The sequence below is a fragment of the Hemicordylus capensis genome, chromosome 1, assembly GCF_027244095.1.
Source record: "Hemicordylus capensis ecotype Gifberg chromosome 1, rHemCap1.1.pri, whole genome shotgun sequence".
Classification (NCBI taxonomy): Eukaryota; Metazoa; Chordata; class Lepidosauria; order Squamata; family Cordylidae; genus Hemicordylus; species Hemicordylus capensis.
The window spans coordinates 19,986,089-20,009,977 of NC_069657.1; the positions used below are offsets into that span (position 1 = coordinate 19,986,089).

The window sequence follows — 23,889 nt, forward strand, 5'->3', positions numbered from 1 at the left end:
AATACAGAGTACAAAGAGCAGCAGCAGAGAATCAAATAAATGCCTGGGCAAAAAGCCAAGATTTTACATTCTTTCTAAAAGCAGTGATGGAGACCGAGGAGTGAAAGCCACCGGGAGAGCATACCAGAGTCTGGGGGCAGCAACAGAGAAGGCCCTGTCCCACGTGCATGACAATCGAGCCTCCCTCATTGTTGGCGCCTGGAGCAGAGCCCTCTCAGATGACCTTGTCAAGAGGACAGTAACCCTTGGGAGCAGGCGGTCCCTCAGGTATCCTGGGCACAAACCATTAGGTTGGATGACAAAGCTCCATGACAGGAGAAGAGTGATTGCCAAGCTGGGAACCATTACAGGTATCTGGACCTTGTTTGTGTGGGAACTGCAGCACAGCAACATTCCTGGGTCTGACCAGCAGTGGATGAGCAACTGTTAGGATTCCGAGATGCTGTCCCTTCTGGCAACACATTACAAGCAAGCCAAAGAAGTACAGTTTGAAATTATGCTGATGCTGTGATGCAGAAACATCCTACCCACTGACAGGAGATGCTGACCTTGGGAAGCAAGCTGGAGGATTGCAACAAAGACAAGCAGGCCTGCAAGGTTATTTATTTTATTTATCATTATTTTTTTAATACCGCCTTGCATTAAAACAACCTCAAGGTGGTTTACAAAATGTTTAACACAATGTAAGACTATACACCAGTTAAACAATAAAAATAGTGAAATGGAATAGAAAAACACAAATCTAATTAAAAGTTTTTTAAAAAAAACACACACAATAGGACCATAAAATACAGAGCAGCAGCAACAAAAACAACCCTCCTATAAAAGCCTGGGTAAAAAACCAAGATTTCATCTGCTTTCTAAAAACTGTGATGAGACTGAGGAATGGAAGCCCAATGGGAGAGCATTCCCAAATCTGGGGGCAATAACTGAGAAGGCCCTGTCCCACGTGCATGACAGCCAAACCTCCCTCGTTGCCGGCTTGCGGAACAGAGCCCCCTCTGATGACCTTGTGAAGCAGAAACCCTTGGGAGCAGGCAGAAACCCTTGGGAACAGGCAGTCCCTCAGGTATCCAGGGCCTAAACCATTTAAAGATCAAAATCAGCACCTTGAATTGGACCCGGAAACAAATTGGCAGCCAATGCTGGCTTCAAAATGGCTGTAATATGATCTCAGTGGGCAGCTCCAGATAAAATCCTAGCTGCTGCATTTTGCACTAGCTGCAGTTTCTGAATATTCTTCAAGGGCAGCCCTACGTAGACCGTGTTACAGTAATCCAGGTGTGACGTGACTAAGGTGTGGATAGCTGGCCAAATCTACCTTGCTGAGAAAGGGGTGCCATTGGTGCACAAGCCAAAGCTGTGCAAAGGCACCCCTGGACACTGCTTCTACCTGAGCTTCCAAAAGCAGAGCCAGGTCCAACAATACCCCCAAGCTGCACACCTGCTCTTTCAAGGGGAGTGCAACCCCATCTGGAACCAGTGAAATCCCCTTATCCCAATTGGCTCTCCTACTGACCAACAGCACCTCGGTCTTGCCTGGATTAAATCTAAGTTTATTAGCCCATATCCAGCCCATCACTGCCTCCAGCCCCCAATTCAGGACATCCATTGCCTCCCTAGGATCAGGTGATAAGGAGAGGTAGGGCCAAGTGTCGCCTGCACATTGCTGACAACTCTGTCCAAGTCCCTTGATGACCTCTCCCAGCAGTTTCATGTAGATGTTGAACAGCATAGAGACAAAACCGAACCCTGCAATTCCAGGCCAATGGCCAAGGAACTGAGAAGTTGTCCCCCAGTATCACTTTCTGGACCCTCCCTCTGAGAAAGGACTCAAGCCACCCCAAAGCAGGGGCACATCTAGCCAAAAGTGGTGCCCAGACCACCCTGCCATGAGGGCCCCACCACCACGAAGCCCCCTTGCATTTGGAGGGGCTCCTGTTGCCACCCTGTGCCCACCCCACCACAAGTTACCTTCCTTTAGCTGCCAATGTGTGTGGCCTGGGGGTGGGGGTGAGCTGAACAGGCCTCCCCCCACCTCATGGCGGCAGTGGCCAGAGCGGCCACTGGGCCTACCTGTCTGGCCCAGTAGTCCTTGCAAACTGTGAGGCACAGGTGCGATAGAGCATGTCACAGTTTTCAAGGACCGCTGGGCCAGATAGGCCCGCCCAGTGGCCGCTCCAGCCACCACTGCCACCGCCTCCGGCCCCCTAGAGGCACCCCCATTCATTGGAGGCCCTGCCGGTCCTTGGAGGCCATGGGCCAGGTCCCCAATGTCCAGGCATTAGAGCGCCTCAATCCCAAAGCAGTATCTCCAATCCCTGTACTCAAGATACGGTCCAGAAGGATACCATGGTCAATAGTATTGAATGTGGCTGAGAAGTCCAGCAGAACCAACAGGGATGCACTCTCCCTGTTGTGCAGCAATGTGTACAACCATGGAATAATATTTAGGGCTGCTTGCTGAAGTGTATGTAGAGGGTTGTTTCAGATTAGCATCCCTCTCATGCAATTAAAAGAGCACATCGGTGCATCCACCAGTGACATCAGGGCAAATGCGTTCTTGTCATAGACCTGATGTTTCCTTGTGTTCAGGACAATGTTCATCTGAACCTGCCCTCAGAGAATTGCGAAGAGGGATAACCTTTCCCCCCAGTGTGAGGCTGGGAGAGGCTTTCCTAAGCAAGGGATTGACCTGTGTAGGCACTATGAAACACAACAAGCTAGACAACCCCAAGAGATGCAACCACATTCATAAAGGGAAGCCCTGTCCTCTGTGCTTGGTTTGGATGGACAGAGGATGTTGGTATTGTGTGTACCCAGGAAGTTTGTGCCCAGGACAGCTGACAAGAAACCAAGCAAAAAAATGTTATGATTGTGGGTGACTGACCCTTAGAACCAGTCTGATTCTAATGAGCCCCCAGATTTTCTTTAGGTCAGTCATAATTTATTATTTATTTGTTTGTTCGATTTTTAGACCGCCCTTACAGAATAGCTCAGGGCGGTTCATAACACATCATAATGTGTTCTTTCAGCGGAAATGCTGAGAATGGAGCTGTTGAAGTATGGGTCCTCATTAGTGTAGGGTTTGAAATGGGCAGAAGGTGGGGGGAGTGTTACTGCCGCACAGATGCTCTATGCGGGTTCGGGTGGTTTATTTGCTAAAAGCTCACATTTTCAGTGAGTAGTGTAGTCACATAGGCCACTATGCTTGGGATGGAGAGGAGAGCTGGTCTTGTGGTAGCAAGCATGACTTGTCCCCTTAGCTAAGCAGGGTCTGCCCTGGTTGCATATGAATGGGAGACTTGATGTGTGATCACTGCAAGATATTCCCCTCAGGGGATGGAGCCGCTCTGGGAAGAGCATAAAATTCCAAGTTCCCTCCCTGGCTTCTGCAAGAGAGGGCTGAGAGAGATTCCTGCCTGCAACCTTGGAGAACCCACTGCCAGTCTGTGTAGACAATACTGAGCTAGATAGACTAATGGTCTGACTCGGTATATGGCAGCTTCCTATGTTCCTATGTGGGGGTCACCGCTGCACTCCCCTGGAGTGAAATGTTAAATTATTGTAGGTTCTGTGGCCTGCAAAAGTTGGAGGGGGGGGCACATCCAATGTAACCAATGGAACTACTCAGAAGTAGGAAGTTCTACTCATGTGTAAAAATCATGACTCTGGAATAGGGTTAATGGCAGCATACCTATGCTCCAGTTACTACTAATATTTATATGCAGTACTCCTTTCCAACAAAGGTTCTCACAGCGGTTTACATAGAAAAATAAATAAGGACTAATGAATTACTACCCTCCCACAGCAAAAAATAAAAATACTTGATGCTGCAGTCATATTTTCAGAGATTTTATTGAAAAGTATAGCAAAGAAAATCACGACGATTTCCACAGTAAATGCACTTTTTGCGACATAATTCAACTATGATTTGTTTGCAAACAAGTTCTTTGCTAACAGTGGCATGAGAAACAAAGATGCCACAGAGCCATCCTGAGAAATAACACTAATTTTTATCAAAATTTGTTAAGCTATTGTCAAAGCTCCTATTGCTATTTTTCCTGAGCAGGATTATTTGAAAAAACCTTAAATTTTAATTTAGGTAAAACCACTCAGACTTTACAAATCCTGCTGAAATTCATTTTCTTTCATTGGCGTAGCCACCATTTATTTTCCTATAAGTTAGACTCTCTAAGTTTATCTTGAATTTCCTGTTAGTCAAATTTGTTGGAAGCTTTGCTACCAAATTTCCAATCCAATTCATGGTTAATTAGAAACATGTAACTTTCAAATATGCTCTCAAGTGCCTTTTTGTTTAAGATAAAAGATAAAATGCTCAACTTGTCAATGTTTGTATTCTAGGTTTCCATTTTAAAAGTTTCTGTTGCTCCAATCTAGAAATAATTTATAAAAGTAACAGATCAAATGAACATGTAGAACTAACCACATGTGTACAGCACATAACGAATGGGACATACAACTGTGTTCCTCATCTATAAAGTAGTCTTATCTTTATTAAATTACATCACCCTGAAACATCTATCACTGAGCTACAGGAATGAGCCCTACTCAGTGGAGGAGCACAAGCTTTGAATGCAGAAGGTCCCAGGTTGCATCTCCCCTTAAAATAATCTCAGGTAGCTTGGCTGGTAATAACCCATGCCTGGCACCCTAGAATACCGCTACAGTCAGGGGAGACAATATCTGGCTATAAGGCAAATTCTTATGTTCCTATATTGTTCCATCATTACATCCTCCTCCTCAAAAACATCATTCATTTCAATGAGCTAATGTAGGAGCAAAGATTGATGTATTGTGCCCTATATATTAGTGGTATACAATTTTCCTTTAAAAGAATGCGGGTAAATATATCAAGCATAGGAAATAAATCCCTTTACAAAGTCAATTCTAGAAAGAGCAAGCATTAGGTCATTTTCTTTAGGATTGTTCAGCGTTGCTTGCATTCCCATCTGTCCATTTCTTTTGTAGCTGGAGAGGAATTCTCTGTACCAAGGGACAATCAGGAGAAAAAATATTAGATATACATAGTACTACTTCCAGTTCACATTTCCTCATGGAATGCAAGCTTACTGCTGCTGGAACAATTTAAAAGGTAGCCCATTGCACCCCAATGTTCCACTCTTATCAAGATCATTTCAAATTTTATATCCTGTCCTCTGTAATGTCTGCAGTTTAAGAGTGTGCATGAATGGTTTGGCGCTGAAACGGTTCACCCCGAACCAGGCCAGTTTGGTGGCTCGATCACGGACTGAACCAGGGCAGTACAGTCCTTGATCGAACCAAATCAAGCCCAGTTCGGGCAGACCAGCTCAATGCCAAATGGGCTGGGTGTGTGTGAGAAAGACAGATTAAGGGTCTTCATACTACCCAGCATGGCTGCCGTTCCCCACCCCCGCAGCCCATATCCAAAGCATGTTCACCCCTCCGCTGTTTACCAAAGATGGAGAGGCCCGTGTGCTTTGGATATGGGCTGTGCTGGGAGGGCAAGCGGCGATGCCGACAACTGTGCTGGGTGGTAAGAAGACCCTTAATCTACCTCTCCCCCACCCCACCCCACCGGCTTCCCCTTTCACAGGAGCCAGGATCCTCACCCTTTTCCTTGTAAAGGGGAATCCTAACTGGATCCCCCTTTACAAGTACTGGCTGCTGAACTGGTTCAATCAAATGGACTGGCCCAGCCTGTTGGTTCAACTGAATTGGTTCGGTAGTACATGGTTCGGCTCAAATTCAACTTTTTGTGGCAAAATTTCCGGTTGAATTCAACTGCAACTTTTGGTTTGTGCACACCTGTAGTGTAGTTTTTTCAAGTTTTTTAGCATATGCAAATTGGATGGAAGTATTCTCCACTCCTTCAGCTGTCACTGAAGAAAGTATTGAATAGTGGATAGAACACATAGAATCCTGTGAAAAGGAACTAATTCTCTTTAATAATGGTCCATTAACAACAAGTACTCTATTAAGATGCTTTTAGTATATGAAATTTGGCTTCATCTTTGGGCTGCATTGTTTGAAGTTTATTGGCTGTTGTCCAGGTACTTTGAAGACACCACAACTGTTGATCTGAAATACAAGTACTAAAGCTCCAACTTCCAGTACTGGGGTGGCAGAGTGGGATAGAGGATTGGGCTACCAGAAGCATCAAAAATCCACTGCAAAAATTGCATATTGATACTGATATCTTTGTTGCTAGAGCAGGCAGCTAGCAGAGTGCTGGGATTCACTTACAACGTACTGTTGCATGTTACACCACACAAACATATCAGCCAGGATCATTGCCCACAGAAGCTTGCACACTATTTAGTATATATTTAGTATACAGAGATAAATACAAATTACAGCCTGCTGCAGAGCAATGAGAAACTTGTTCCACAGCATGGAGGCTTGTTTTAGATAACCTGAAACTGTGTTAGGAATTCCAAGCGGAAGTTCACAGCCTGCTGATGGCAGTTTCACACATTTTACATAACCCAGATTTGCCAGTGTTTTCTCAAAAGGGAGCCCCTCTGCTCCCTGGCAACAAAAAATATGATTGACCAGATTTCAAAACACCCGTTTCTCTGGTTCTTACTTTCTGTTTTTAGATAGAAACTGTTTAAAAAGAGAGTAAGATTTGCAAGCCAATCTTGGCCAAAAGGTGGGGTATAAATACATCTTGCTCAAGGGAAGGGGGCAAGTCTGACAGCGGAGCCAATCTGCTCACAGGCATGTCTCACAGGCAGTTGGGAGGTCTGGCTTGCACAGTCGCTAAGAGTTCACTGCAGCTCTGTTTTAGGTTACGTTTGTCTTCACCCAAACGGTTTCAAAGATATAGGCTCCAATGCCCAAATATTCCACTGGGTCAAGTATCTTGGCAATCTGGTTTCTTGGCTCCAGTCCTCAGAACCCACTTCAACGCACATTCCATTACTCTTTATATGGCAGAGTTGATGCTAACACAATGCTCTGATGATAAAATTTGCTCAGCGTTACTGCAGAAGCCCGCAGCAAAACTACAAACCCCAAGGAATGGTCCTAGCTTAGTGGTAGAGCAACTGCTCTGTATGCAGAACGTTCCCACATTCAGTCTCTGGTCTCTCCTGGTAGCGTTGGAAAAGACCCCTACCTAAAACCATGGAGAGCCCTGCCAGTCAGGTGATACTGAGCTAGATGGACCAATGCCCTGACTTTGTATAATGCAGCTTCATACATTCACATTAACTGAAGCTGGAGAACTGTAGATCTATTTAGTCCATTTTCCAGATACCCAATTCAGCAAATATCACACACACACCAAGCAAATTTAAAAATAAAAAAGCCTTACCAGATTAAGACATCAGTTGACTTAAAAATTCTATGACTTCTACATGTCCTGCTGCCTTGACCTGTAAGAAGAGAAGGCTACCCATTAAAAACCATCATAAAATTTGCAGATAGATGCATATGTGTATAATCATCATCATCATCATCAACAACAACAACACACACACACACACACACACACACACACTATTGTTGCCACATATACACCATCCCATATCCTTTCACTCTTCATGAGAGACCCCGCTTCAATTCCCTTCAGTATCTGAAGCCAGACTGGTATCTACTACAGGCCCTTTCTGTGGTGGCCCCTTACCTACAGAAGACTTTCCCAAGGCAAGTATTTCAGGTTCAGAACCTTTAGGAAAGCAGCATCAATGTTTATATGCCACCAAGTTTGATTGGAATGATAGGGGGGTTTTCCCCCCAGGAAGACAATTTGAAAGATAGGTTGCTAGATCCCTCTTTTTCTAGGAGTTCACAATCAAGTGGTTTTACTTTTTTGCTGCTGTTCCTTTCTATTGTTTTATCACTGTTTATCCCATTAATTGATTTTTTGGCATGTTTTACTGTATATTATACTGCTTTTAAAAGAGGAGACACCTAGGGTTTTCTGAACTGTGCTGGTAGAATATAAATTCACAAATGAATGAACAAACAAACCAACACTGTAGAACACTACAATTCCCACTTAAAATGCTTAATTCCATTAAGGCTAAGACTAGACATCAGTTTTCTATGATCTGTGAAATGTAACATTAGAAGCAGAGCAAAAAAAATGAGAGGTACAAGTTGCGGAGAGGAGAGCTGGTCTTGTGGTAGCAAGCATGACTTGTCCCCTTAGCTAAGCAGGGTCCACCCTGGTTGCATATTATTATCTATATAATTATTTCACTAATCTATATAATTATTTCACTAAGCCAACCGGAAATGTGTGGGGATGTGAGGACGCATGGGGATGTTTGGCGGGCGGAAATGCAGCGGTGGAGGCAGGCCCAGGCCCGGTCGCCAGGAGGGGGAGAAGAAAGGAGCGGGGCAGAGGCGGTGGCAAGGAGGGGGAGGCAGAGGCAGCAGTGGTGGTGAAGAGAGGCGGCTGGGCCCGGCCTGGGCTGGCCACAGTGAGGAAGCTTCCAAGCCTTGCCTCCCACCCAACTTCCCCCTGCAACTTTGTTGTACCCTCTCTGAAAAACCATCCCAGAAGACCTCTGGGATGGTCTGCCATGCAAAAGGGGGATCTGAAATATGAAGAGGAAGTCCAGAAGTGTTTGGGCATGGCACACTTTAGAGACTTGCCCCTAGCAAGAAGTGATGTCTCTGAAATCCTGGATAAAGTATGTCAGTCAGGGTGGACAGTAATGAACTAGATGGATCAATGTCTGACTCAACATAAGGCAGCTTCATATGTCTATATATTTTCAGGAGGGGCTGCAACTCAGTAGCATAGTTTGCATGTAAAAGGTTCCAAGTTCATTTCCTAGCACCTCCAGGTAGGGTGGGAAAGTTCCCTTCCTGAAACCTTGAGAGAGCTGCTGCCAGCCAGTGTAGCCAATACTGGGCTAAATGGAGCAAAGGTCTGACTCGGTAGACACCAGCTTCATATAGTCTTACTCACCACATTATGTGGAGTTTCCCCATCATAACCACACTGATTCAGGTCCACACCAGCCAGATGCCAGGCCTTCAGCCCATCAATATCTCCATTAAAAGCAAGACTGGAAGAAGAAAATACATATATTAGAGCAATCTTACTGAGTTAGGCACACAATCCTTTTAATCCACCATCCTGTGTAAAAGAGCAATTGCAGCTGCTTTGCAGATTTAAACCTCATTAAAGCCTGTTTAATTGTCAAGGCTTCCAGCCAAAGCGCTCTGGATGAAGTACGAGTGCTTTCCAATGAAGATGTATCTGCATTAGGAATGTAAACCACTTTGGTTGCTTTCTTCCAAAGAATCTTGAGAACTGTAGGTCTGTGAGAAAGAGCTTAGAGTTCTTGAACACAGAGCTCTCACTGCCGTCACAACTATAGTTCCAACTGCTTTGTCAAGACAGACATGACTACTGTTTCAACCCAATTTACACCTGTAATGCAGACATGGTTTTAGAAGAATTACAGAACAGCGTTGCAGTGGGGTATTCCCATACTTCTTGAACTTGTCCAGCGATTGGAAATTCAGATTTTTGCATAGATAAGCATCCAGACCTACTCTCCCCTTTGGGGGCAGCTCCATGTCAAATGGCCCTTAAAATGGCCTGGGATCAGAGGTGCACCTAGGTAATTTTGGACCCTGGACATAAAGGCCTTTGGAACCTCCACCCCACAACTACTGCAAGCTAAGCGTCATCCACCTACACACACACCCCATGACACATGCAGTATTTTTAACACGCGGGTTCTTGAGGGCACAAACAGCAACTGAACTCACAAGAATGTAAGAATATAAAACCAGTATATTTATGCAAATATACATTAGAAGAAACATTTCAATAGGCACCTTAACATATTCTCATCCTGCATATTTCTTTCCCCACTCTCCTCCATATCTCTAAAGCATAGGTCACGCGTGGCCACCAGGGCTGGTGGTACGGCGACCACACCATCCCAGGCAGACTAAAGAGGATGGGGGGGGCAGGGGGTGTGGAGGTCCTGGACTTCAGCCCAGAAGTCCAAGGGTAAGAGCGCCTCTGGCTGGGATCCCTAAAGAACAGTTGCAGACAAGGGAGTTGCAGCCATTTGTTCATTTATTGGGCTAATACAAAGACACAGGCAGTGCTTTACAGTACCCTTCCCCAGCCTTCTGTGCCCCATCTTAGGGCCCATTCCATCATGGCCTCACCAAGTGTATCATTGCTAGGGTCATGTACTAGATGGATTGCCAGTATTCTTCCTTGGGTCTTGACACAGGCTTGGCTCTGCCACCTGAGAGTGGTTGGGTGATTTCCTGCTGCTTCTTCCACTTTTTCTGGCCCTGCATGTCCCACCAGTCTCCTTATATAGGGTTGGGAGAAAGGTGGGTCCTGGGCCCACCTCCCAACCTCAGGTGGGGCTATGGACACACTGGCTCACTTCTTGGATCCCCACTGGCCAACCTGGATGATCCACAGTAGACAAATGCCTGGAGGAAAGGGCCTGGACTATATTTTCAACTGCAGCAGATAAAAGACTCTGGAGATCAGAGAAAGGACTGCTTCTGTGGGCTCCTTCTGCATTTCCCCCTTGAGGGAAAAACCTGGACTCTGGACTCTCCAATTACTGGGGGAAGGAAAGACTCCACACACACACACACACACACACACACACACACACACAGTCCTAATAATGCTATACCTTTTGTATGAATTATAAGTTACTCTGAAGGCCAATCTTAGCTGAAAAGCAGGGTATAATTAATAGATCAATGTCCATTCAGAAAACTGCCTTACAGAAGAAGTATTGACACTTTTGAACTTTGTTTTCCTGGCTGTCCATGGTATCTTCAAAAGTCTTCTCCAGCACCAAAGACATGGATAACAAATCAATCCAGAATTTTCACTCGAGGCACAATGAAATTACCAGGCTCAAACTATCATACTTCGGACATATTATGCAAAGACCCAGTTCCCTTGAGAAGACCATGATGCTGGGGAAAGTTGAAGGAAAGAGAAAAAGAGGACGACCAGCAGCAAGGTGGATGGACTTGATTATGACAGCAATGAATGCATGACTGAGAGACCTTAAAGGTCAAGTTGAAGACAGATCATCCTGGAGAGAATCTATCAATGTGATCGCTAAGAGTCGACACCGACTTGACGGCACTTAATCAAAATTCCAAACCATGGTGCTTGCCTTGGCTGCAGCTGGGACTCGGGCCAAATGAGTTGTTTGCTGAAGGAATTGCTATCCCACTTTTTCACTCAAAAGAAAGCTTAAGGTTGATTCACAAGAAGGAAATTTCAAATAAATACAGTAATATAAAAACCACAAACATGATAAAGGCAGCAGAAACATCAAATCAAGTAGAGAGCCAATGACTAAAAGTCAGTGATTACAGGCCTGCATAAATGATAGGCCTATCTAGTTCATAAAAGTAAAGGACCAGGTCTTGAGTAGACAAGGAGGCTCTACACACGAGCGGTGTGTAGAGCCTGTGAGGATTTGGCAGGGAGAGCAGGCTAAGCAGTCCTGAAGCCCTGGGCAGATGGATCGGCTGCACACACACCACTACTGGCTCTGTCAGTGGGGGCTGCAGGGATCAGGGGCTGCCCGTCCCCCGGAAGTCCCAGGATGCTCTGTGGAAGCATGGCGGACATTCAGGGGGGGACCCCCAACACCAGGAGGCTGCTTGTAGCCTCCCGGCCGGGGGTCTACTCATGTGTTGCCGCAGCGACACACAATTTTTAAAAAAGGTTAGTGGAGCGCTCACTCCATTAACCTTGTTTGAGTGGAGGGGGAATTAGGCAGGCTAGCCACCTTGGAACCACCGAGCCCTCCTGTGACCCCGGTGGTTCCGACGATCACTAGAAAGCGGGCTAGGCTCCCTTAGCCCACTTTCTAGTGAGCGTGGGAAAAGACTCTATGAAAGGTAGGCAGGCTGGGGAAAGGAGTTTTCCAGGGCAGAGGGTTCCATATCCTGGGGGCCACCACATAAGTGGCCATCTCAGGCACCACCACCAATGTTATCACATTTGTTTAGATCACATCCATCTTCGACTATATTTTTTTAAAAAAATTGTTTAAATCTTAAACCCCTTGCCTATTAATTTTATCACCTGCCCTCTAATTCCAACATAACACTGAATAATATATATTTCCTGTTCAAGAATTTAAGCCTATTGGGGAAGCTTTCCCCATTTACTTCAATGGAGGAAGAAGCTTCCCACAAGAAAACCATGCATTCTGTACACAGTGCTACCTCAACTCTTGAAGTAAAAAGGCAAGGTTGTTCACACAGATCTGTTTTATTTACTATACAGTTCACACAATCAGCATAATCAAGTGGTAATACTTTTCCTGGACTGCATATCTTCAGGATGCAGATGATATGGGAGTTGCATTTTGAATACATCACTGGACATCATTGGACACTAGCAAATTGCATGTAAGGAAGGCCAAGCTGAACTATTCTCCCTGACATCACCATGAGCTTTCCCAGACAGCAGTCTTTACCACGGGTTTACTGCGAGGCTTTACTGTGAGTTCGAAGTTGCCCCCAAAAAACCCGATGCAAAAAGTGGATTTTAAAAAACCCCAGATATAAATTGAGCTACACTCTAATGTGCAATGAAAAACCCAAATTGTGTCTGAAGTGCTCCTGATCGCTCGCAGGGACTTTGGGGTAAATTTGGCTGATATGTGAACACACTCCTTCCATTTTGGAGGAGATGCGAACTACAAGCCGGGTGTGAAAATCTTCCATGCCAGATTTCTATATGCTGGAAGAGTTCAGGAAGAGAGCTCTTGCCTCTCCTCCCCGCCATCCTGTGCAAGGAGAATGCGACCCTTCCCTTGAAGCCTGAAGTGGTACAGTCCAGGATAAATGTTACCACTTGTATAAACGGGTCCATAAACTCAATCAAGCCTTTGCATACAGTGGTCCATAAACTCCTTCACACCTTTCTGGGTGTGTTCTTTCCATCTCATGTGACGACCCTCCAGGGCCTTAGGGACCTTTGTGTCCCAAACGACTTCAGTTACTACCACTGCAGCCTCAAAGGCTCTTGTTATATTGTCTTCTGCGCCCTGGCAAACAAACTATCTCCAGAGAAGGAAGCAAACAAAAGGATAGGAATGGCAGCCCAGAAAAGAGGGACAAGATTGCAAAAACTCCAAACAGCTGAGCCAGCAATACTGCTTGATGAATCAGTCGCTTAAATTAATAGGGGTGTAGGAGAAGCAGCTTTCAACAGGCCAGTTTCACCCAGTGGGTGTGCCCATGACCAAAGGGGAAAAGGCACAGGCAGTTTCATATTTCACAACGCAAGATCTATCCCATGAAACGCCATTCAAAGAGGATATCCTGCATTCTAATTGCTTCATTTCATTTTTCTTTTCTTTAAAATGGACTATGCACATGCGGCTTAAGAGCAAACGTGCCACAAAAGCATTTTGTTATTTTTAAATTTCAAGGAACTTGTAACATAGGAGTCAGCAACTGGAGGTCCCTGAGCCAGACCTGGCCTTCTGAGGGATGATGCCTGCCCTTTCCAGCTGCCAACCTCGGGGTAAGAGGAGGGACAGAGGAAGTGGCATCAGTGAAGCACAGGAAGTTGCCTCCTACTGAGTCAGGCATTGGTCTGTTGAGCTCAGTAGACTATTGTCTACTCTGACTGTGCATCAGTTTTCTTGGCTTTCAAACAAGGGTCTTTCCCCATCCTACTTGGAATTGAACTGGGGACCTTCTGCGTTCAAAGCTCTACCACCGAGCCATGCCCACTAGCCAACAGAGCTTAAAGCAGGGCATTTTAGGGGGAGATATTGTTGGCCAACCGCCTCTCAAAGCAGACCTTCAGGGAACTAATTCCTTACCAGGACTGTGAAGTATCTCTTCTAACACAGACAGCATTTGTTTTTCCAGTCTCAGAGGCTATGCAATGCTACGTGCATGATTTCCAGTGGAGGTAGCATTTTGCAGCTGCGACTCTGGAATCCTCAGTGGAACAGCACTGCTCTGCAACACTGTGACACCCGCAGCAGTGCAGGTGGTGCCGAACCAGCCACATGACCCTGCGCAGCATGTCAGCCATTAACGTTGAAAAGAGATTTGATAACCACTTCAGACATGTCGAACCAATCTTGAACCAATCGGAGAGCTTGATATTGTTGTTCATGAAATGTACCTAAAGTACATTTCATGCAGAACAGGAGTAAACTGTTCAGTAGTAAACAGTTCAGCCAGGCTTTTATTTTATTGATTGATTGATTTAGTATATTTATATACCACCCCATACAAAAAAAAAGTCCATGGGCAGTTCACAATATAAAACCATTAAGACATTAATGTAATTAAAACAATTTAAAATACAATACCAACTCTAAAACTGAAGCTTTAAAACTATGGACTAAAAGCCTGACTAAACAGGTATGACTTTAGGTCCTTAAAAACATTCAGAGAAGGGGAGACTCTACTCAGGGGCATAACTATAATAGGGCAAGGGGAGACAGTTGTCTGGGGGCCCACTGCCTTGCCCCCCCCCCCGAGGCAAGTCACATGACCGACTCCCCCAGCCACACACCTGCCCGGGCTTCCTTCAGTTGTATTAATCCTCCGAAACTGATGTGAGTGTTAAGACCTGGAGCTACCAAAACAGCATGTCTTTCTCTAGTACTATATCTTGTCTCTGGGCCCACTCCAACCTTGTTATGCCTCTGACTCTAATTTCATTAGGAAGTACATTCCAGAGTCTCGGAGCAACTCTAAAAAAAGGCCGAGTTTCAAGCCACCACCAACCAAGCTGGTGGCAACCACAACCAGACCTCCCCAGATGATCTTAATAGGCGGTGGGATTGATGAAGGCACTCTCTTAAATACATCGGACCCAAGCCGTTTAGGGCTTTATAGGTAATAACCAGCACTACGTATTTCACATGGAAACTTATTGGCAGCCAGTGTAGTTCTTTTAAAATGGGCATAATATGATCTTTTCGGGCAACCCCAGAGACCAACCTGGCTGCTGCATTCTATACTATCTATAGTTTCCAAACGGCGTACAAAGGCAGCCCAACTCAGATCACATTGCAGTAGTCAAGCCTGAATGTTACCAGCATATGTACTACTGTTTTAAGGTTGTTTATCTCCAGAAATGGACGTAGCTGGCATATCATCCGGAGTTGACAGAAAGCACTCCTGGCCACCGCCTCAACCTGAGAAATCAGGGACACGTTTGGGTCCAGACGTACTCACAGACTACGTACCTGCTCTTTCCATGGAAGTGCAACCCCGTCCAGAACAGACAGATCTAAACCACTTCCTAAGTCTTGACCTCCTACAATGAGTTCCATCTTGCTTGGATTTAGCATCAGTTTTTTCTCCCTCATCCAGCCCATTACCACCTCCAGGGAGGCATTTCCTGATGAAGTTGACATGGAGAAATAGATTTGGGTATCATCAGCATAATCTCCCAGTGGTTTCATGTAGATGTTAAAAAGCATTGGAGACAGTTTGGAGCCTCACAGAGCCTTCAGAGATTTTAGTAATCTCTGAATGTTATAATTGTTTTAACTACTTTTTTTAACAGTTTATTTTACTTTGTTTTTCTTGGGTTTATTTTTGTAAACCACCTAGAGCCTTTGGAGTCAGGCGAAATATAAATTAAACGAACAAACTCTCTTGTTTGCAATGTATCATTCAAAATAATGCAATAACTATTTTAAAAAATATATTGATTTAAAATGTTTTGGTTTTTGTTTTTTTTGCTTTTCAGGATTTGGCTCAGGTTCAAAGCAAGCGATAGTTTGGGTTTATTTCTGATTCACTGGGGGCGGGGGGACTCTTTGAACCAGTTTTTGGGTTCATATTCAAGTTCAGTCCAACTCCCTGTTACACTTTGTAATTGAGTCATTCTGTAACTGAACCAGCACAGTTACATGTTTCTTCAGTCTCTGAAGCTACTTCTTACTCCTTAAGTGTTGATAAAATATTTGTAAGTCCTTAGAAAGCACTGAAGAACAGTGGAACGCTTCGACTGCAACAGTCCAGAAGTGAGAGGAGAGAGAAATGAGCCAAGAATGGCAACCCAGGCAAACAGCGTTTGCAGTCCTTGAAATATTATTCTGGAGGGTGGAACTGGGATAGAGAAAGGAATTTGATGTCCTTTGTTTTGTGGGAGATCAAAACTCAGGATGTGCAGAATGGTTCAATCGCAAACCAGTCCACTGCGAAACTGGGCCGGTTTGAGCAGTTCAATCAAAAACCAGCCCACTCTTTAGGAAAGGGTGCCAATCGAAGATTGATCCAAAGGAAACCCAGTTCAAAGCAAACGGTCCGAGCAGCTATGGCAGGTGCCCCAGGCACCATTTTGGAGAGCTGTTGTCTTGTTTTTCCCTTGCTGATTGGGTTTCTGCCATTGTCTTCCAATTGGTTTGCAATCTCCTTTCTTCATGGTTGGCTTGTTATCATTCAAAATCAAGTGATGGCAGGGCAACTCTGTTCCCATTGGCTGAGACGGTAGGGGGGGAGGGACAAGGGGGGAGCAAAAAAGAGGGAGTTTCAAACTGTATTTAAAGAGCAGGCAGACTGCCTTCCTTGGGTTGTGGTTTTGTTTGTTTGTGAGATAGCAAGAAATGGACACAGTGACATGTGCGTGTGTGTGCACACGCGTTTGTAATATTTCTTCGTGACTGTTGTGAGCTGACCTTGTGCTTCACTCACTGCTCTGGTGACTGGTCTGCTCTGCAATCTGATTCTGCATTTGCAAGGTGCAATCCTCTTTCAAAATGTGGCTGAAGTTGCTCGTTGAGTTTGTGGGTGGTTATATAGAAGTAAGGTGTCATAATTGTGTGCGAGAGAGAGCAAAACTTGTCCCAATGATGATGTTACTGCAGCGCAAGCAGGCACTGTAGCTGGCAGTGGATTCTTCTGGGTCAGTTATTCTTTTTTGGACTGTGTTTGAAATGCACCGTGAATAATGAATTTCCAATTATTCCCTATGGGTGAACCATTTTGAGCCGGTTCAAATGGGTTCATCAAACTGACTGCTAGCCCAGTTCGAATTTGGATTGAACTGTGCAAAATGGTCTGTGCACACCCCTAACTGCAAAAAGTCCTTCCCTATTGCTTTGTGATCAACAGAGGAAAACATGAACATTAAAATAGAGCTTGAAGAAACTGGATAAGTGTGAGCCTAAAAAAAAAAAAAAGTTCACTAACAGATGTTCAGTGAACAAGGAGACCCCACTGCTTGACATTAGAGCAAGTACTTTGCATTTAAGAGGGCTCAGATTCAATGAGTGAGGAAGGTCCATCTTTAAACTTTTCAGTGCAGCTCCCTGATTGTTTATTTGGCTTGTGTGCATGGCATCAGCACATACACTGGCCATTTGCATGGCTAGCAACACCATGCTGAACACACAAATGGCCCATGCTGATGCCACGCAGCGGCTGCAGGGAACAGTGCCGCAGCCCCACACAGCTGGTTGGGGAGCGGGCACTGTGCCTGGAACTGCAGCGGGGTAGGGATGAGCAGGTGAGGAACTCCTTCCCGGCTCCTAAAGGGAACCACTCTCCACTCTGTTGGGCCGGCTCAAACGCCAGCACCCAGGCTGCTTCAGTGCTTCCCAGAGGAGGCGCCGAACTGGCTCATGCACATCACGCGCACCTTCTCTCCTGTGCCACCCTGTGCTCTGGTCTCACTTGGAGCCTGGCAAATTGAGCGCTGTGGTTGAAGGCTGCCACCTAGACTTGCACTACCAGCCTACCTGGACATCCAGTCGGCTGACCCCAAAAGCAAATCCCTCTCTTTCAAACCCTATGAAGCCCCAGCCCCAAAGTTCAGTCCCCAGTCTTGAGCAACTCAACTCTAGCATGAAGACGGCGAGGCGATCCTCATGATCGGCCAAAAGTGGGCCAAGGAAGCCTAGCCCGCTTTTGGCCAATCGTGTGCTGCAACGGGAGCTGCGCGGCTGCTGGCAGCAAACCTTATGAAGTCACAAAAAATGCTTGAAACCCAGTATTTTCTCTGACATAACAGATTTGGGGCATTCTTTGTGAGATTTTGATAAATAAGCACCCTCCCATGTAAAACTGATAAAGCAAAGTAATTGCATGAGAACATATCATGCAATCAACATGATGAGAAGATCAACACCTCAAAAGCAAACATCTGAACTGAGACTAAACCAGTACCACTTCCCACAGGAATTTATGCCTCCTGCTTCAGAAAAGGCATAAGATGGTTACCCCACACAGACTTTTAACAATTTTGTTTCTGTTTTTAATGTCCTTGCTGGTGTTTTCATAAACAAGTTTCCTCATCCAAAAGATGAAGACACTCACAGTTAAAGCTTTCTGCACAGCAGAATACCTTCTCTAATTCCTAGCAAATGAAGACATTGCCATTAAAAAGAATGGAATTGATTAGTACAAGTCATTTATTTAACCAAACTATCCTCCTCACGGTTCATATATTGGGTTAATGATGTTCCTGGCATGGGAAAATTGCCTTTCAGATTCCAGCCCTTTCCCTCATTATGAGTCAGGAGATTTAAACTCTTTCATCAGATGCATCACTAATTAAGTCCTTTCCACCATCTTAGATATATACAAGATTAGTAGCACGTGGAAAGATTTCATAAGTGCTTCAGCAGAATTCCACGTTTAAGAAGACTTGCTACTGAAACAATCTTAAGTAAAATGTTGAGAAGGAAACTTGCAGATCTGGGTTCATCCATAAACCTCGTTAGGATCTTCGTAAGTGAGGATCAATATTTCAGGGTAAACATGGCAAAATGTAAATAATTCTTCAATTCAGTTAAAGAGGAGGAGAGAGAGATGCATTAGGACAAAAGAGAGGCGAGCCATAGAATGATTAAGGAACATCTTTGTTATCTTGGGAAATTTTCTTACCACATTCATAAGACAAGCCTGATGTCCGCACCATGCTGCCCATTCTTGCATTTAAGCCAACAAATGAAGAATGGGCACACTGGATCAATAGCACAGACATAACAGATGACATAAATGTCAACAAGCTGCTATTATTTATTTGTTTGTTTGTTTGTTTATCAAATTTGTACACCGCCCCAAACTTTCGTCTCTGGGCAGTTAACAATAGCATAAAACCAGTTAAAAACATATACAAAAACATGTTAAAAACATATACAAAAAACTTAAAAACAATTTAACAATTTAAAAATAAACCAGAGATTAAAACCTAAAAAAAAAAAAATTAGGAAGCTGAGAAAGCTTGGGCGAAAAGATGCATTTTCAGATTTTTTTTGAAAATTGCCAGAGATGGGGAGGCTCGTATCTCAGCAGGGAGCACATTCCACAATCTCAAGGCAGCGACCAAGAAGGCCTGTCTCTGTGTAGCCACCAAACAAGTCGGCGGTAACTGGAGACAGACCTCCTTCGATGACCTCAATGGGCGGTGGGGCTCATAATGAAGCTCTCTTAGATACCCAAGGCCTAAGCCGTTTAGGGCTTTATAACTAGCACTTTGTATTTTGTCCAGAAACCTATTGGCAGCCAGTGTAGCTCCATCAGTAAAGGAATAATTAAATCAGTAATTAAGGATGAACTAGCTTGGTGGCAGAATAGTTTGGTTCAAATGAGCGTGGTTACAGTTAACACATGTAGGCTAGATAATAAAAGCTTTTGTATAACTCACCATGCTCCTACGGTGGCTTACATAACCTTTAAGGGTAATATGGAAAGCTCAAAACTTAAATATAGTGAGACTTTCTTCTCCTCCATTTCACTCTAGGCCCACTATGGTAAACCTAAAGAGTGGGTGGTTTGGATGCTGAGGACATGTAGAGAGGTGTTCTCAGTAGCCACTCCCCAACTGTGAAACTCCCCACCTCCAGAACCTTGAATACCAATCCCCATTGACATGGGAACCATGTTATGACACCTATTCACATAAAGGGTCATGGAGAGTCACATGTCTCCAAACATGAAGTGAACATGCATCAGGGAAACAAAGCCAATTACAGCTCCTCACCATACGTTCCTGTATGCCTGAAGATATGCGGCCTTCACCCCTTTACATACAGGCAGAAAACGCAGCTGCATTAAGTAATAATTGGCTCTGAGTAACTCCTGATCTTATCCTCTTTTGGCATTGCAAGGCACACCAAAGGATCTGAACATTTTCATGGAAGTAAATTTCATTGGAATCAAGGAGACTTTCCTCCAGGCAAGTGTGTTTTGGATCACATTGGAGGAGACGGCACTTAAGGGGAGTTTATCAGCTGCCATTTGAGAAACAAGGAGGCAGGCAGGAGTATTGCAGCTCTAGGGCTCTATGGTAGCTTTCTTGAGCCAGAGGCACCTTCCCAGACTAGACTTCACAGGCATGGGAATTTAGTGTCAGTGTTCTGAACTGGTTCACATGGCATCTCATGAGAAGAGACTGCGACTGATTAAAAAAAAATGGCTGACTGACGGAGAAGAGGCTGTCACCTCTGCTAATGTGGCAGGTTTGGTCCTGAGACACTGACATTGGCCCTGGGTGCCACAGAGCCATCTTTGTCACTGGCATGCCCTGTCATTTGCTTTCTTGACAGCATCTCCAGTCAAGCAGCTTGAAGGTTTTTATATGCATTTCTAATATTCTACCTTTCTAGAAAAATATAATCAAGGTGTCTAACAAGGACGTAGGTCAGCAAGTCTACAATAAAACAGCAATAAAAGCAGCATCACTAAAATAAAAGTAAAATATAGCAGCAGACATAGCAAACATAAAAACAGCATCTAGGGAAGGCTTGCTGAAATAAAACAGACTTTGTCACTGTTGAAAAACAAGCTACAATAGGGCCAGGCAGACTGATCTTTATTTATTTATTTATTTTTACATTTTAGACCCCCGCTCTTCCTCCAAGGAGCCCAGAGCGGTGTACTACATACTTAAGTTTCTCCTCACAACAACCCTGTGAAGTAGGTTAGGCTGAGAGAGAAGTGACTGTGTCAGAGTCACCCAGCAAGTATCATGGCTGAATGGGAATCTGAACTTGGGTCTCCCCAGTCCTAATCCAGCACTCTAACCACTATAACACACTGGCTCTTGGATCTTGGGAGGCTGTTCCAAATTAAGGGCACCACCAGGTTTCCTTCCAATAGGGATTCCCAGATGTTGTTGACTACAATTCCTATAATCCCCAAGGGAAGGCTATTGCAGCTGGGATGCTGGGAGTTGTAGTCAACAACATCTGAGAATCCCTATTGTAGGGAACACTGGACACCACCACGAAAATGGTCCTACTCTTTGCACTCATCCACTGTACATCCCATGACAAACCGCCTTGGATGGGGAACATTGTGCCTGGGCCAGTTCATAGTCAGGAAAGCAATTCTTAAAAGAGAGAGAGAAAGAAATGTTTTAAGTCACTCTGAGTCTATGGGATAGAGCTGGATATAAACCAAATAAATAATAGTGATAAATAAAAACAGTATCTTATATGAGGTACAGGAGAGGAGAGCTGGTCTTGTGGTAGCAAGCATGACTTGTCCCCTTAGCTAAGCAGGGTCCACCCTGGTTTGCATTTGAATGGGAGACCACATGTAAGCACTGAAAGATATTCCCCTCAGGGGATGGAGCCACTCTGGGAAGAGCATCTCAGGTTCCAAGTTCCCTCCCTGGCAGCATCTCCAAGATAGGGTCAAGAGAGAGTCCTGCCTGCAGCCTTGGAGAAGCTGCTGCCAGTCTGTGAAGACAATACTGAGCTAGATAGACTAATGGTCTGACTCAGTATATGGCAGCTTCCTATGTTCCCATGAGACCTTCTGCATGCAAACTACCCCTCAGCTAAGCCCGCTCTCCCCGCAAACCCCCTTCCAGTGAGTCTCACTGATCGTGAGACTCACCTCTTAGCCTTTATACAGCGCTTTTCGAGTGTGCAAAGCATTTCACAAGTATTAAATACTGATGCAACCCATACAACAACCTTGTAAAGTAAACAAGTATTATCACGTATTACCATCCCTATAATGGAGCTGGGGAGCTGAAGCCAAGAGGGAGTTGGCTTGCCTACAGCCACCTAGTGAGTTCAAGGCCAAAGGTGAGTTTCAGACCAGGGCAGTCTGGATTCGCAGCTTTTATAACACGGTTCATCAGCCATCTATGGCTGCCCAGTGGGGCTTAATAAACTTTCCTGCTCTTTTGCTGCTACCTAGTTCTGCAGCAATAGGTAGGTTATCAAGCACTTTCCAGACATGTCCGTTGGGTCTCACAACGGCTTGTTGGGTCACACACTGTACAAGCCTGACCTAAAGGAATGGCCCCAAGAAGCAATGCTAGGTGTCTTTCCTTATCTGTTCGAGGAGCTCTTGCATATCCTTCCACCTGAACTCCCTGCAAGAAGTGAATTAAATCCCTGTGGGAGATTGAGATGTTTATAGTCGAAAAGTGTCACCCAGATAGTGAAGAGATTATGGTTTGCTCTGGATGAAGAGCCTTGATAAGCAGGGTAGTGATTTCGCATGAGAGGAAGATAATTCTGCCTAGAGCACTTTCAAGGATACTGTTCCTATTAGCCGGCCTGCCGGTGCCTTTTTATGCAGTCTTCGTAACCGCCAGGACAGTTGACGGATTAAGATCATAAAACCCCCACTCCATATTTTATTCCTCCAGCAAGATAATCAGGTATTAGAGGCATGGTCAAAGTTCTGTCAGAATCATAATTTTCCCCGACAGCTGTGATCAGAATTGAGCAGCGTTTTAGCCTGGAGATGGGCTATGATAACACTTTTGAAGGAAAGCATCCTTGGATTTCATTAACTGGTGTTGTGATATATGGGAGAGAGCAGAAGTGGAAAGAAAGGGGAAATTTGGTTGCTTTCCCCCCTGCCCCACACGCATACTCCCACCCCTTGCATTTTTCCATTTAGGACAGGGACACAATATGAAAGGGTGAAGGCTCACTTCATTTTGTAAAAAATGTCAATCAAACATAATCTCTGGTCAAATAAGGTCTTGCAGAGTCATTTTTAGAATGAATTGGTGTATTTCTAATATATGTTTTCTGTGACATGAAACCTGTCTTGGACGTCGTCAGGAAAACTGTTGGCCAGTTCATACCACACTCTGGCCTTTATTATTATTTACTTAAATAACAGGCCTGCACAGCATAAGGTCCAGAGGCCCAATCTGGCCCCTGGGGACTTTTCTGCTGGCCCACAAGTAGCAATATCCTACAGCAGCAGAAGGAGCCATTAAGAGCTCTTGGCCTGTGCTGCTAATGAATAGCAGCAACTCAGTGTGGTTGGCCACTTGATACCAGATGTCCCCCAAACAGTGTTCTCGCCAATAGGGATTCCCAGATGTTGTTGACTACAACTCCCATAATCCCCAAGCAAAGGCTATTGCAGCTGGGGATGCTGGGAGTTGTAGTCAACAGCTGGAAATCCCTGTTAGAGGGAGCACTGGGCTGCACCATCCCTCTTTCCCCTCACTTTTATTAATATTTTTAATAATTCATTTTAACATCATAGTTAATACAGTATGCTTAAAACTGACCTCGGCCCCTGCAAGCAAGTCATAGTTGGTTTAGGCCCACCAGGGCATTTTTGTTGTGCCCCCCTGTTAAATAGTGTCCGCAAAGTGCATAGACTTTAAAGAATACAAGAGGACCGGTCCTGTGCCTCAAAGACCATACAATCTAAAATTTGACATAGCAGAGACAACAGTGGAAAAGGAAGGAAGTGAAGGCAAGGTCATACAGAAATATGTGACTATTTCAGTTGCACATACTTAACATTAGTTACAGTCAGTGGCGGTTAGTAGAGGCTGGACTGGGGGTTGGGAGGGCAGGAACAGAAGGCAGAGTATACCTTTTAATTCCCCCTAAATGCTCTCATCACCACTGCCCAGTATCACATACGGCCAACAAGCCACATGTCCCACCCATAAGAACAGCCCTGCTGGATCAGCCCCAA

At 44.8% G+C, this 23,889-nt stretch overlaps 1 protein-coding gene across 2 annotated transcripts in view; it reads right to left on the bottom strand.

The window, feature by feature from the left end:
* Positions 1-3,839: 3,839 nt before the first annotated feature.
* ASPG (asparaginase) overlaps positions 3,840-23,889 on the bottom strand; it is a 115,383-nt gene continuing 95,333 nt past the window's right edge. For both annotated transcript variants that reach the window (XM_053288575.1, XM_053288651.1), the window contains exons 14-16: positions 8,933-9,032; positions 7,325-7,385; positions 3,840-5,007 (exon numbers count right to left, since the gene is read on the bottom strand). In XM_053288575.1, coding sequence (XP_053144550.1) covers positions 7,329-7,385; positions 8,933-9,032 — 157 coding nt within the window. In that variant the 3' untranslated portion in view covers positions 3,840-5,007; positions 7,325-7,328. The remainder of the gene's footprint in view (positions 5,008-7,324; positions 7,386-8,932; positions 9,033-23,889) is intronic.